This window comes from Corapipo altera, unplaced genomic scaffold (assembly GCF_003945725.1).
Source record: "Corapipo altera isolate COAL_440 unplaced genomic scaffold, ASM394572v1 75, whole genome shotgun sequence".
Taxonomy (NCBI): Eukaryota; Metazoa; Chordata; class Aves; order Passeriformes; family Pipridae; genus Corapipo; species Corapipo altera.
In genome coordinates this window covers 14,762,924-14,776,714 of record NW_020884887.1, presented here as the reverse complement: position 1 = coordinate 14,776,714, position 13,791 = coordinate 14,762,924, and the positions used below count along the sequence as shown (strand labels likewise).

At 47.0% G+C, this 13,791-nt stretch overlaps 1 protein-coding gene across 6 annotated transcripts in view; it reads left to right on the top strand.

Moving 5' to 3' along the window:
- ACSL6 (acyl-CoA synthetase long chain family member 6) overlaps window positions 1-13,791 on the top strand; it is a 53,536-nt gene that overhangs the window by 23,173 nt on the left and 16,572 nt on the right. For 3 of the 6 annotated variants that reach the window (XM_027643107.1, XM_027643105.1, XM_027643106.1), the window contains exons 3-11: window positions 1,334-1,448; window positions 2,264-2,328; window positions 2,744-2,845; window positions 2,970-3,069; window positions 3,754-3,932; window positions 4,463-4,495; window positions 5,597-5,648; window positions 10,518-10,591; window positions 13,506-13,718. In XM_027643107.1, the coding sequence (XP_027498908.1) occupies window positions 1,334-1,448; window positions 2,264-2,328; window positions 2,744-2,845; window positions 2,970-3,069; window positions 3,754-3,932; window positions 4,463-4,495; window positions 5,597-5,648; window positions 10,518-10,591; window positions 13,506-13,718 (933 nt within the window). Of the gene's footprint in view, window positions 1-1,333; window positions 1,449-1,717; window positions 1,800-2,263; window positions 2,329-2,743; window positions 2,846-2,969; window positions 3,070-3,753; window positions 3,933-4,462; window positions 4,496-5,596; window positions 5,649-10,517; window positions 10,592-13,505; window positions 13,719-13,791 lie in introns of those variants that run through there. The other 3 variants (XM_027643109.1, XM_027643108.1, XM_027643110.1) reach the window with 3 other exon arrangements.

The following is a 13,791-nucleotide window of genomic DNA, read 5'->3' as shown; positions in this document are numbered from 1 at the left end:
CAGTTTGAAGCCATTGCCTCTTGTTCTGTCACTACGTGCCCTTGCAAAAAGTCCCTCTCCAGCTCTCTTTTATAGGCCCCCTTCAATAAGGTCTCCCCAGAGCCTTCTCTTCTCTAGGGTGAACAACCCCAGCTCTCTCAGCCTTTCCTCTTAAGGGAGGTGTCCCATCCCTCTAATCACCTTTGTGACCTGCTCTGGACTCACCCCAACAGGTCTGTGTCCACAAGGGAGGCCAGGAAGGCATTTTTTTTGTTTCTGTAGTTCCCCAACCCCAACCTGAAATCAGCCATGTAATGAATGCACTGTGCCAGGGATCCCTTCAGGCCTTCATTCACCAATTCACCTCTTTCTGAAAACTGGAAAACTAGAATGCAGCACATGAATTTATTCTCTTACATTCTCAGTAACATTTTGGTCTTAGCTTTACTTTACCGTCCATGGCCAAAAATTAGAGGTACTGCTATTGCATGGGAGAAACCACTGAAAGGCAACAGCTAGTAAGACCAGATCAACTGGCACTCCTCATGTGTGCCCATTGCTGAGTTTGCTGCTGCAAACTTGGTAATAGTAAGAAAAAAGTAGACCTGAATCCATGCATAGAGGCTGAAGAGTTATTAATTTTCATGCTTGCAAAGGTTTTAAAGTTTAATGAAGCTGCTCTGTTTTAAAGAGCAGAAATATTTCTGAAACTTATCTCCACTTAATTTAATATCTGAAAGTGGGATGAGAATTTTTAAAGCCTTTTGTGATGTTCCCTCTAAGAAGTTATTGTCTTTAATTCCAACAGCTTCTTAAAAGGGTGGGAGGAATTTACATTTTTCAAGGCAGTTTTTCCCTTGTGGTTAGGGCTTTAGTTAGACTTTCTTCTGGCTCCCAGTGCAGTCCCAGTTTGGTCACTCCCATGCTGGCTATCTCCCCTGCCCACTCCTAAAACACCCCTGCTGAGCCTCTGCCTCAGTCTGTCCTTCATGTTGGTCTGGATGTCCTTGAGAAGGTGCCCGTGGTGCCAGTCCTGGGGATCTGTGGAGCCCAGAGCAGTCACTCCCCCAGCACAGCCCACTCCCTTACCTGCAGATCCGTAATTCCTGCTTAAATCCCCTTGGGAAGTATCAAGCCTCTCCCATGACAGTGAGCTCCTCTCTGGGCAGGTGTCACTGGAGTGCTGAGGGGGATGTCCCACTTCTCCCATCCCTTTTTGGGGCAGGGGTACGGTGGTGGCTGCAGAGGTCTCACTGCCTTTGGGGAGGGTGGTGCTCTGGGGGGGGAAGTCCCGTGTCCCACCCATCGGGCAGTGCTGGCACCTGTGTCACCTTTGTCCCCTGGTGTCCCGCAGGGCCTGGCCGGGGCGCGCCGGTCGGTGATCGGGGACAGCCCTCAGCTGCTGACACACTACTACGACGATGCCAGGACCATGTACGAGGTCTTCAGGAGGGGATTCAGCATCTCTGGTGAGAGCACGGTGGTGAGGAGGCCTGGGAGCAGAGGGGGCAGAGGTGGGGACCAGGTGATGCAGATGTCCTTACCCATCAGTTGATGGCACCATCAGAGAGCTCTCAAGCACTCCTGAGACATCGTGTCCCACTCCCAAAAGCCACGATGACTCTTCCCTGCTTTATCATAACCATTTTTGTGTCTGCTGTTTATGATGTCATGCCTCATTGGACACAACAGTTTCATGGTCAGATTATTATTTTTGGTACCACCAAAAACCTCAGTGGAATTGCACCTGTTCCACCCCACAGGACAGGGGTGAATAAATGTACACTCAGTAGGTGTATGGAGGAAAGGGTCTTGTGCAGGTAGGTACAGTCAGCAAATTATTTAAACTTTTCAAATCTTCATCCTGTCACGCAGTGCTGCATGTTGTTTTACCCTCCTCCAGAGTAGGCTGGACTAAAAATAGCAGTTTTCACTTTGAACTGTTTTAATCAAAAGGCAGTGCAAGCAGTGGGAGCTGGGGTTTGGGATGAGAGCCCTCATCAGACACTAATGCTCACATGACCTCCTGAGAAGTGTCTTCTGATGGAGCTGTTTGGGGCAAACTGCTGCTGTCCCTCCTGTAGCTCAGGGGGGAGGACTAAAGCTCTTTGGGGTCCCAGCAGCTCAATTTCCATCAGGTACTCTTGTGTGTGTAATTTGCTGGAGTGAGAGGCAGCCCCCCAGTAACTGTGGATTTACTGTGGGAGGGCTCTGCCACATCCCCACAGTGTGGCACTGGGCATTAACCCCCATGACTTGTGTCATCTCTGCTTGTGTCTTCCAGAAAACGGCCCCTGCCTGGGGTTCAGGAAACCCAAGCAGCCCTACCAGTGGCTGTCCTACAAGGAGGTGAGCTGGAGATGACACCCTTGTCCATCCTCTCCCCCTGCCTGGCAGAAGAAGGGGTGTTGGGTGCCCGTTGGTGACACACGGGCCTCACCAGGGTGTAGCTCCTGAGCTGTGTGAGGGTTCCCGTGTCCCCACCAGGGCACATCCAGATGTTATATCTGTGTGCCAGCTTCCAGGGGCTGGCTCCATGCCATGAGCCCACTCCTGGCTGCAGCACTGACACACTCTGGAGCCATGGGGCATTGCCAGCCAGACATCAGCTGCTAGTCAACTAATGATGGCCCCTGACAAGATAAAAATTGCACTTTTCGATAGCAAATATGATAATTTGAGAGCCTCCCTGTATAAGTCTTCACTTACTTTGGTATTGCTTATATTCCTCTTTTTTAATGTATTTTCCCTCTCCAAATTCCAGGTGGCTGAAAGAGCAGAAGCTCTGGGTTCAGGCCTTCTGCAGCAGGGCTGCAAGCCATCCACGAAGCAGTTCATTGGGGTCTTTGCTCAAAACCGTCCAGAGGTGAGATTTTAAGTTCGACTTGATGTTGTATTAATAATGTTCCTGACTTGTCAGCTTGTTCTCAATGTGTTAAATGTGCTGCCACGGCCCCTTCTCACCCCTGTGCTTCCATGCCCTCCTGCAGTGGATCATCTCTGAGCTGGCTTGCTACACCTACTCCATGGTGGTGGTTCCCCTCTATGACACTTTGGGTCCTGGAGCCATTCGGTACATCGTCAACACAGGTAACACCAAAATTGATGTCAGCTTCTCAGAAATCAGTTTTGTTGCTCAGAATGGGTAATTTTCTGCTTCTAAAAGACAGGAGAATGTAGAATCCTAGAATGGTTTGAGTTGGAAGGGACCTTAAAGCTCACCTAGTTGCAATCCCCCTGCCATGGGCAGGGTCGCCTTCCATTATCCCAGGTTGCTCCAAACTTCATCCAACCTGGCTTTGGACACTTTGAACACTCCCAGGGATGGGGCATTGTGACTCCCTGAGTGCCTTGGAGTCACTCAGAGAGGTTCCTGGGGAGCCATGTGTCCCTTGTGCTGGGTCAGGGCTGCCTCTGCCGTGTTTCCCACATTCCCAGTTGTGCATAACCATGGACAGGGCTGCTCTGGGTGTGGGAATTACTCCACAACCCCTCACTCCTGTGCTGCTTCGCATTTTGCCTCCTGGATTTTATAACCCATGCGGGGAGCAATTTTAGTATTTTGAGCTGAATCCCAGAATAATTGTGGATGTCAGCTGCAGCTCTGGCATTGATTTAGGTTAGCTAAGATTGCAGTAATTTTTCAAGAGAGTGCTGGGATTTCTGATGTAGCCTGGAGTGACTATCAGAAGTGATACAGCGTTAGCTATGAGCCAGAGTCTTGCATTAAAAAGGATTTACTGCAAACAGCTTGTTTGGCTGCTCTTCTTCCAGCTGACATTTCCACGGTCATTTGTGACAAACCTGAAAAAGCCAGGATCCTCCTGGACCACGTGGAGAGGAAGGAAACACCAGGCCTGAGCTCCATCATCCTGATGGACCCCTTTGAGAAGGAGCTGGTGGAGAGAGGGAGGCGCTGCGGGGTTCGCATCCAGACCATGCAGGAGGTGGAGGTGAGTTTGCTCTCCCTCTCCTTTAACAATTTTTTGTAATTTCTATAAAAAGACAGTAAAATATGTGGGGACTTGTGAACCACGTGGCAGGTTCAGTGTCTGGAGAGCACAAAAGAGCAGCTTATGGCTGATAATACTGAGCTTGGTGCAGTCGCCTCTTGGTGTTGTTCCTTGTTGATGGCAGAGCCAACATTCCAGTCCTTTCTCCTCAAATACACTATCAGCTGCTATTTAGGCCTGGGAAGCGGGTTGTTATTTAAAATGCTGTCCTCCTACATGTAAGCCTACAGCCTCACACTTGTATGAAACACCCTGGATCCAGCTCAACCAACCCAAGCACTGCTTGAAATCCAAGGATGGCATTGCAGTTAAGGCAACAAAGTCTAGAGAGAAGGGATGACCTAAGTGCCAGCCACGAATTTTTCTGCTCTAGCTCATGCTCTCCCTTAATGGTTTGCAGATGATTAGCAAGTGGGTTACACTGCAGGAATTAAAGTGAAAGTCACTTCTGTTACTTTAATCTCTTCCAGGACCGTGGCCGTGAGAGTCGACATGTGCCTGTGGTGAGTCTTGGCATGTTGCTTTTCCCACTTCCAGCTGCAGCTGACAGTGTGACATTTATTGCACTGACAAAAGGGGGGAAGGTTTTCTCTGGCAGAAGGAAGCCTCTCCATGAGGGAAGCAGTGGAGGAGCCCAGGGACTGCTGATACCATCCAATGGAGATCACAGAACCATTGAATGGTTTGGTTGGAAGGCACCTTAAAGCTCATCTCATTCCACCCCCTGCCATGGCCAGGGACACTTTCCACCAGCCCAGGTTGCTCCAAGCCCCGTCCAGCCTGGCCTTGGACACTTCCAGGGATCCAGGGGCAGCCACAGCTTCTCTGGGCAACCTGTACCAGGGCCTCCCCACTCTCACAGGGAAGGATGGACAGTATTTGCTTCATTCCTGCTGAACATCTAATGGGACAGCAGTGAAATGCTGTGGTTAAGTCACTTGAATTCCAGTAGTTACCCAGGTGGCACTGGGGGAATGTCTCTGCACCCTTCACTTTCTCTGGGGTTTCTGGAGCTCAGAAACACTCCTTGGCAGTATTTATCTGGGATATATTTGGAAAATTGCTGTGATATTTTTCACTGACTGCTCATACTCGTGCAAAACTCTCAAAAGCAGCTTCTGATGTTCAAGCTTTTTATTTAGTCATTCATGACCCAAAATAGCACACACATGAGGTGGTGCTGAGAATACAGAGATACTGCTGGAAATGGGAGCAATCAGCAGCTTTGGAATCTTGTCCCCTGTTGTGGAGTTGTTTCCAGAATTATCTGGAAATCAGTAAGTTATCTCAAGTTTTCCCACACACCTACAGGTATAGATGATGTCTTTGCAAATACTAATGGCAAGGCAAGTATTCCCTCAGTCTTCTTACCCTAAAGTATGTCCTTAGTGCAGCTGGAGCAAAGCACAAGGAATAAAGTCTGCATCAACTGAAGAAATGTGATAAAAAGAATTTTGGTGGTCTGAGGGGAAGGAAAACTTTTTATGGCAAAGCTAAAACATAATTGGTTTAGTCTTTAGGTTTACACAATGACAACAGTCTCTCCCATTAACCCTTCTGCATTTGATTAATGTGATTTTCTTATTCTCCTTGTGAATTTCCAGCCTCCTCGACCAGAAGATCTATCAATTGTCTGTTTTACTAGTGGCACTACAGGTAAAAGAGGCATTTAAATCTGGAAATGTTAGAATATATTATGAAATTATTTGTTAATCCCACCTCAGTACATGCAAACTTCCTGTTATACTGACATGGCAATGAAATTTCTATGCACTTTAAATATTTAAGAATATATATATGTATATACATTTCTGTAGATTGCAAATTAAAAATAACATTTTTCTTTTTCACTTGAATTCTCTGACATACACTTTGCCAGTGCAATTTTCCAGTTGTCTGGGAACCTGCCCATGTTTCTGCTTCCCCTTTTACAGTGTAGTTGTGAAGCACTTGGTTGATTTGTATTTATCTTCTGCAGATGTTTTAAAAAAAAAAGCACCTAAACCACTGAAATGTGGTTCCACAGCTTCCCATTTTCTGTATCCTAAGCACACTGATGTCCTCAGCCTCACCAAGGTCCTTGTCCCCTCTGTCTCCTCTGCTCATGTGTTGCCCATGTCCCTGGGCTGGCCCTGGGCCACCACGTGCTGGGGAGGTCGGGGCTGAGCCTGGGCAGCCCTGGGTGCTGGTACCCATTTGCCACTGGCCTCCTTTGCTTGGGGATGAGCAGCATCATTTTCCTGCCTGTTTGCAGCAGAGGCAGTGCTTTCTCCTCTCTCCAGACCCTGGTTTTCATCAGCTTGCAGGAATTTCCTACTCTTGAGGGCTTGACCTCTGTAACGTCTCCCTAAAAGCTGCACAGGGTGATGCACGAGACATCACTGCTTGGGAAGCTGCCTTTGCACTTCCCATGCTCCAGGGACTGCTGGAACAGCTCTTCCACTTTCACCTGTGCTCTCAGGATTGTCTAATGCTTGGTCCTACCCCAAAGCATCCTCGGTTTGGCCTCAGCCCCTTTAGGGCAGAGAAGATGCTGGAGCTGCTGGTGCTGCCCAGCCTGTGGGTCAGGCTGGGCACGAAAGGACACCTTCATCTTCCACCCCCCAGAGAAGACCTGTGCTGCAGACCAGGTAGGCAACTGCTTTATCAACCCCAAGTACAAACTCAAGGTGTATTAAAAGGGTTTGGGTATTTTACTTTCGTACATCACTGTTGGTTTTGGGATCTGCACTTCAGGGTGCCCAGGGCAGAGCACAGATGGAAAGGAGCCTGTGACTCTGCTGTGTCCCAGCACTGGGAATTCCTAAATGGGAAAGACTGGAGTCAGTGCAGGACACGGATATCACAGCCATGTACAGGGTCAGTGCAGAGGGGTTGGGCACAGCTGGGACCTGCAGGAAGCTGAAGGAGCCATGCCATGGATACAGCAGGGCACAGTGTGTTTGTGTGCATTCTCAAGTGCAGAGTGATTAATTTTTGAAGCCACGATTTTGTTGATATATTTATTTCTAAATAAGCAATTCTGCATAGAGAAGGGTTTTTTTTTAATTTTCTTTTCCTATTTGCAAATGCAGTCATGGGCCAGCTTCTGATTTTGTGCTTTTCTTAGAAAAATGCCCAAGGTTATAGAATTAGGACAACCAGGGAGCTCATTTCCTTTCTCCTATCCAAATCAGAGATTTCAAATTTTGCAAATCTCTCAAACTGAACTCTCCTAGAGCAATGGTTTGTGACCCACCCTGCTAGTGCAGGACTTTGCATACCACTCTCTGGCTTTTCCTGAGTTTGCATCAACACTCTGGTCTGTTTTCCATGTTGTGGTTTTTTTTGATGTAAAAGGCTTGGAGTTCTGTACAGCCCATCATTTTTAATGACCAGATTTAGAATTTTCTTCCGAAGAATATGTTTTCTGGGGCTTTTTCAATTCTGAAGGGCTCTAAGTATTTTTAGTATAGTGTGAAAAAAAAAAAATCTCTTCTGTAGAATTTGTAACCTGGAAATGGTAAAATTGGAAACAATTCCCCAGAAGTAGACTTTAATGTTTGCTTTTCTTTGCTAGGACCAGATGCCCCAATGCCTCCCCAGGGAGAAGGGAGAGTCTGAGGCTGTTGAGCTCCGATGACAAGACCAACTTTCATGGTTGTGCCAAGAAACCATCAGCACTTGGAAATGGGCCAAAGGCACACAGATGTCCCCAAACCATCAGGATAAAATTTTTCATGCTGGCTACTCCAGAGGAGTCAACTGTCATTCCCTCAAGGATCCACCTGTAACCAGTTGGATAAAAATCACTTCCCAGCAGTTTCTCCCAGCCTGGCAGTGCCTGGTCTGCCAGAGCTCCCAGGGGGAGGAAAGTGCTTGCATCCCAAAACACTGATGGATCACACCACTGAGTTAGTGCTGGAGCTGCTACTTAAAAGACCCATTTAGCAATGTGGGAAAGGTTCTTCTGTTGCTTATGAGAACTGTCAAACCCTGGTACCAAGATAAGGAGGACCTGACGTTCCCGGGCTATCAACGGTTGGGATCACGGGACATCTGTTCTGTAACAGGAGACTCACTGGGTCTGTCTTTCTGAGGAAATTCAAACAAGAGCAGCATTACAGACCTGGCATTGACTTTTTATTTAAATAGAACAGCAGCACGACTGCCAACTTTCTTCTCTCAAAGTGGCAATTCTGGGAAAGGGCTCGCAGAAAGGGGCACCTGATTTGCTGGATTAACTCTTAAAACAGAACTACTGAGGAAGGTCAGAATTTACAGGAGTCCCCCAACCCAAAAAGCTGCAGCTGCCCTGTGGCAGCGTGGTTTGTTCTGGATTTCTCCCGATGAAGGCTCTCCTGGCTCCCAACACTGCTGCTCTGCTCCGACACCTTTATCCCACAGCCTGAGCAGGAGGGACCCAGGGGAGGAGCCAAGATGATCACTCTGCTTCCAGGCAGGGTGACTTAAACAGAGGTACTGAACTGCATTCAAGTCAGAGGTGGAGTAAGTAAATGAGTCTGAGATCTGAGAAATCTTCCCATAGAATCACAGAATGGTTTGGTTTGGAAGAGACCTTAAAGCACATCTTGTTCCAACCATGGGCAGGGACACCTTCCACTGGATCACATTGCTCCAAGCCCTGTCCAGCCTGGCCTTGAACACTTGAAATCTTCCAAAAAAACCCAAACAGCTGAAGAGCTTTGCCAAGGTGCAGGAACCAGACCTGCTGTTGGTATAGCTGGAGGGCACAGTTTTGAGTTTCCAAACCAGTACTCAGCCCATCCTCTCTGAGCTGTGTGATGCTGTGGGAGCTGCAAGGGCTGTGCACACGTGTCTGGCTGGACTCAGCTGGAATAACAAACAGTTTCTGGGCTGTGATGTGTATTTACAACTGACACTGGTTTGTGGAGTTTTCTTGAGGTCTGGATCCATGTGTGCACCCAGTTGTGACAATAACCTGCCAGGCTGAGCTGGCACCCACCAGCCCGTTGGTCCAACATGTCAGGGCAGGAGCAGTTGTGACTGGCAAAGCTGTCAGCCCCAGCTTCATTCCTGAGCTTTGGATGAGGATGAATGTCAGTGACACAAAACCAGCCTCCTGTGCACCACGTTCATCTGCAAGTGTTTGGGACTGAATTACTCGAGGCACTTGGAGCAGCAGATACGGATTGTCAGTAAAATATGTTGTGTTAAAAATATCCTGCTCTGGTGCAATAAATGTGTGCAACAATTGCTCCTGCTGTTTGGGCCTGCCTTTAATTAGTTGTGAGGTTGAGTAGGAGTGATGTTGGTGACACTGGCAGGGCACAGGGCTCAGTGCTGTGTGTGCCCGTGCCTCACCCCAGAGGGCTCCCAGCCTGCAAAATGCTCTGAAGTGAGAGGATTAAACATCTTTTCCTGTGCTGAAACATATTCACAAAGCACCTCTACCCCTTCTAATCTGAGGAAGGCAGGATGAAATTCTGGCTGATTTGCCATTTAGCTCCGTTACCTGTTACCTGTAGGAGCTTTGCCAGGCTGCCCGTGCCCCCCGTGCTGGGCCCCTCAGGGCACAGCTCCTCCCATGTGCTGCTACGTGGCACTGGTGTGATTGAATTAAAACAATCTGCTTAAAAACCTGCTGGAGAGAGAGAGAGGCTGGCCCTGTAATCTTTATTCGAGCTGAGCTACACCTTCTTTTCAGAAATAAACCCTTGGAGGGTGATGAAAAGGGACAGTGCTGTGACAGGAGGACGTGCAGAGCTCTCCGTGCCACTGGCCTGTGTGCCTGGAGGTTCCAGCCTGTGTCTTTGCTGCTTAACAAACCCTGTATTTTGGCGTCTAAACGGGTCTGAGATGCAAGGGGTGGCCAGCTGAGAAAAGAGGGTGAGAAAGCAAATATTGGTGGTGCAGAGTTGCCCACCAGTGGTGGGTGAAACGCTGCAGGGGCAGTGCCCAGCTCTGGGGCTTTGCTGGCTCCCTAATGGATTTAGGGCTGTCTCCAAGACATTTCTCCTCTGCTGCTGACACTATTAATGACTTCCTTTAATTGCAGCCTCATAGGGTCTTTTTGTTTTCTGCATTGTTCAGGTTATCTAGAGTACTGACTAAGTAAGAGTGTAAGAGCCTTTTAAATGGTGTTTCTTGGTGTTCAGTATCATTCTTAGTCAAAATCTGGATGAAATAAATCCTCCCTGGAGAGGCTGGAGCAGCCAGCCTGGTCTGATGCCTGTGCTTATCAAGCGGCTCCATCTGAGCACTCTCAGAAATGGCAGTGGGGCTGTTTCTGCTGGAAACTGTTGTCCAGAGTCTCCAACAGAAATATTTGTGTTTACAGTATCATTTCATTAAATTTTGAGTATTGCAGTAAGTGCTTTAGGTGCACGTTACTGGACAGAAATGACGGTAAGTTTTAAAATTCAAGAAGAGAACTTAATATTTTAACTATTTCTTGTTTCTTTTTTTTTTTTTTTTTTTATTTTTTTATTTTTTTTTTGGTGTTAAGTTTTCAAAAGTTCCCTTCTGGCTCATGGTTTAAACTCCCTCTCTGTTTCCTTGCAGGGAACCCCAAAGGTGCTATGCTGACCCATGGGAACGTGGTGGCGGATTTTTCAGGCTTTTTGAAAGTGACGGAGGTGAATACCCTGAGCTAGAGAACATTGCCATGTGCACGGTGTGGGGGTTAAGCTGGGGCCCTGCACGGGCTGCAAATCCACTCTTGCAGATTAGAGGTGAAATTTCTCCTGCTCAGAGGGCCAAATCCATGGGAATGGGAGCGAGGCTGAGCCTACAGCACCAGAGGGCATTAAATCCCCTTTCCAGCCCTGGCTCCCAGGCTCTGTAGGGCACAAATTGCTGAGAAACAATGCTGACTCCTGTAAATCAATTAATTATCTCATTTTTAAGAATTAGGAGAGCAGACAAGTCCTGTACAGTTGCAGCTGGTGCTTGGAGTTCAGGGTGCAGTTGTGCTCTTTGTGTCCCATTGTACCCCACAAAGTCCTCATTGATTTGAAAGCTCTCTGCATACCAAGTGGGTGTGTGTATATATTAATATATAGAAGAACATACATACTTTTTAACAAGAATGGTTAATTTCATTGATATTCCAGTGTATCTCAGTTTCTGTCATACATATTTCTAAAAAAGCATAGTACTGGCCAAGTGCCTTTATAATATGTTTCACACAGTGTGTAAACTTGTCTTTAGAAACACTGTAGGGAGCAGAATCACTTTAGCACAATATAGTAAGGATTAATAGCTTAAATAGAACAAATATAAATAATCTAATTTTTGGTAGCAAACAAGCAACTCTATAAAGTAGTGATATGCTCATTGGATGGACAGTTGGTTACCTCGCTGGTCTTATTGTTGAGGTTGAAATTACTGCAGTCTTATTACCTTAATCCTTGAACTTTCTGAGGTTTCCTGGTGTAAAGAAACTCAGACATGTGATGTGAGAAATCCCACTGAGCTCCCGTGTCTCAGTCCTTGCAGGGCTGTGGCTCCAGCCATGGGCAGTGGGAAGGGCCAGGGCAGTGTTTTGCTGCAGGAGCCCTTGGGCTCTCGGTGGCCTCAGAGGCACAAATGAAAGCTGAGGTGTGGGGAGGTCTGAGCTCCAAAGGGCAGCAACGTTTATTTTGGAAGAGACCTCATTTAGAGCTGAGGGAACTTGGCATCTTTCAGGGCTGGCCCATAAAAATGGATTTAGTGTTTGCTGACTGCAGTGGGACTCCTTGATTCGTCTCAAAGGTATCAGATTGAGAGCAGAGTCTGGTGTAAGTGGTTGTGAATTTGAGAGCTCCAGTCACCAGAGTACTGCAGGCAGGGGGAAAGGTCTGTAGCTGATCCCCAAGATTTGGGCAATGTCTGACCACAATAATGAAATTCAGCAAAGTGCAGAACACTTGAAAAGAGTATAAATTAATGAAATAAGATGAGAAGTCCTGTAGATTTGCTGTTTATATACTCTTGTGCCAGTTTTGCTTAGTTCAGTGATTTTTACAAATTGAGCATATTTTGAAGTGAGCCCAGTGCTTCATTATAAGGTTGGTCTCAAATGCCAAGAGGCTGTTTTAATTTTTACAGTTAACTGGACAACTGTGCCAACTGTGAAATGCTATTTAACGTCATCATTTTGGTCTGATTTAAAACCAAATTATTTTGTCTGGGCTTTTAAAGCAGTACATAAAAACCCTGGTGATGTTAAAGGTTTTTGCATTACTGTGCTTGCAAAAAATGAGGCCAAACTGTAATAACATATAAATAGGTCTGCAGGCCCTAATGGCTTCATTCAGACTGACAGACAAAATAATATGCAATGGGATACTGAAAACACCCACATGGTCAGTGTTGTTTTACTTCAGAAGGTGATGGTTGGGAGGCCATACCCAAATCTGACCAGCCCAGATTTAACTTCAATAAAATATCCCCTGAGGGAGGAACTCCTGTGCCTGCATCCACCATATCCCAGCTCATGGGTTATTGGTTCCACCCTAGCAGTGGAGATGCAAAGTGGGTATAAACTGTTACTACTGTGACCTGATAGATTTTTATACCCATTTTCTACTAACCACTGGCCTTGGTGCAAATTATTGGGTAGTCAACCTTTCAGGTTTTGTAATCCATAATAGTACAGCAGGCCTTACCCTAGGAAATGCGGGTAGAAAAACTATTTTCTTTTGGGGCATGGGCTAGGTGAGGCTCTTGGGGCCTTTGTTTATTCCAGCTTGCAGGAGAGAGTTAAAAACTTGGCAAACTGAAGACTGGTCAGTTATTTTCTTAATAATTTGCCCAACTTTCTCTTTCCCCACTGTGCCTGTCTGTGGGACAGTGACAATGCCCTTAAAATCACATTTCAATCACTTAAAATTATGAGAAACACTAACAGAAGTAAATAATTTTTGCAGCTAAAAATGAAATCATTCATTTCCCCAACATACTCTGATTCAAATCAATGATTAACCAAAGGAAAAGTAAAAAAAAAACCCCAATCTATAACTTTGACTCCAGTACCACTGTGACTCTCAGATGGGCTCTGTGCAATGTGGGAAAGCCCTGATGGTGTCCGGGAGGCTCCTGCAGTTGGCACAGGGATCCTGGGGGCTCCTGCAGGTTGGCACAGGGATCCTGGGGGCTCCTGCAGGCTGGCACAGGGATCCTGGGGGCTCCTGCAGGTTTGCTCCAGGATCCTGCTGTTGTGCACCCAGCTGAGAGCACAGATGGGGGGCTCAGCACCTACTGGGAGAGAGCAGTGAACACAGCCTGGGTTCTCTGCCAGGGTGAGCCTCCATTCCCAGATTCCCATCTGCCTTTGCCATGGAGGCCTCTCCATGCCCTGTGTGTGCATCTCTCTGCTCCTCCTGCTAACCCAGCTCCATGACGCTGTGGCTTTAACGCTTCCCTGTGTCCGCCGCTCCCTCCTCTCTTGACAATCTTCACCCTTTTGCTCCTCTGGTGCCATTTTTCTTTTTTATTGTTTTATGACTTTCTTGTTGTCTTCCTGTCAGTGTTTCTTTCCTTTCTGTCTCCCATGCCCTCCACCTGCAGAAAGTGATCTTTCCGAGACAGGACGATGTGCTCATCTCCTTCCTGCCTCTGGCTCACATGTTTGAAAGAGTTATACAGGTAAGAAACCTGCCTGAACTGACGAGGCCTCGTGGGGCTCCTTGTGTTTTCTTCCAGAGTCAGTGGTCTCCTACTTGTGAGGATGTACACATTTCCTATTTGCCTTTAGCACACATGTTTGAGAGAATGGTACAGGTAAGGTCCTGGTGTCAGTGGAAATCGTCTTTTTTCCACACCAAAAAAGAAAAAAATAAAATACTAAATAACC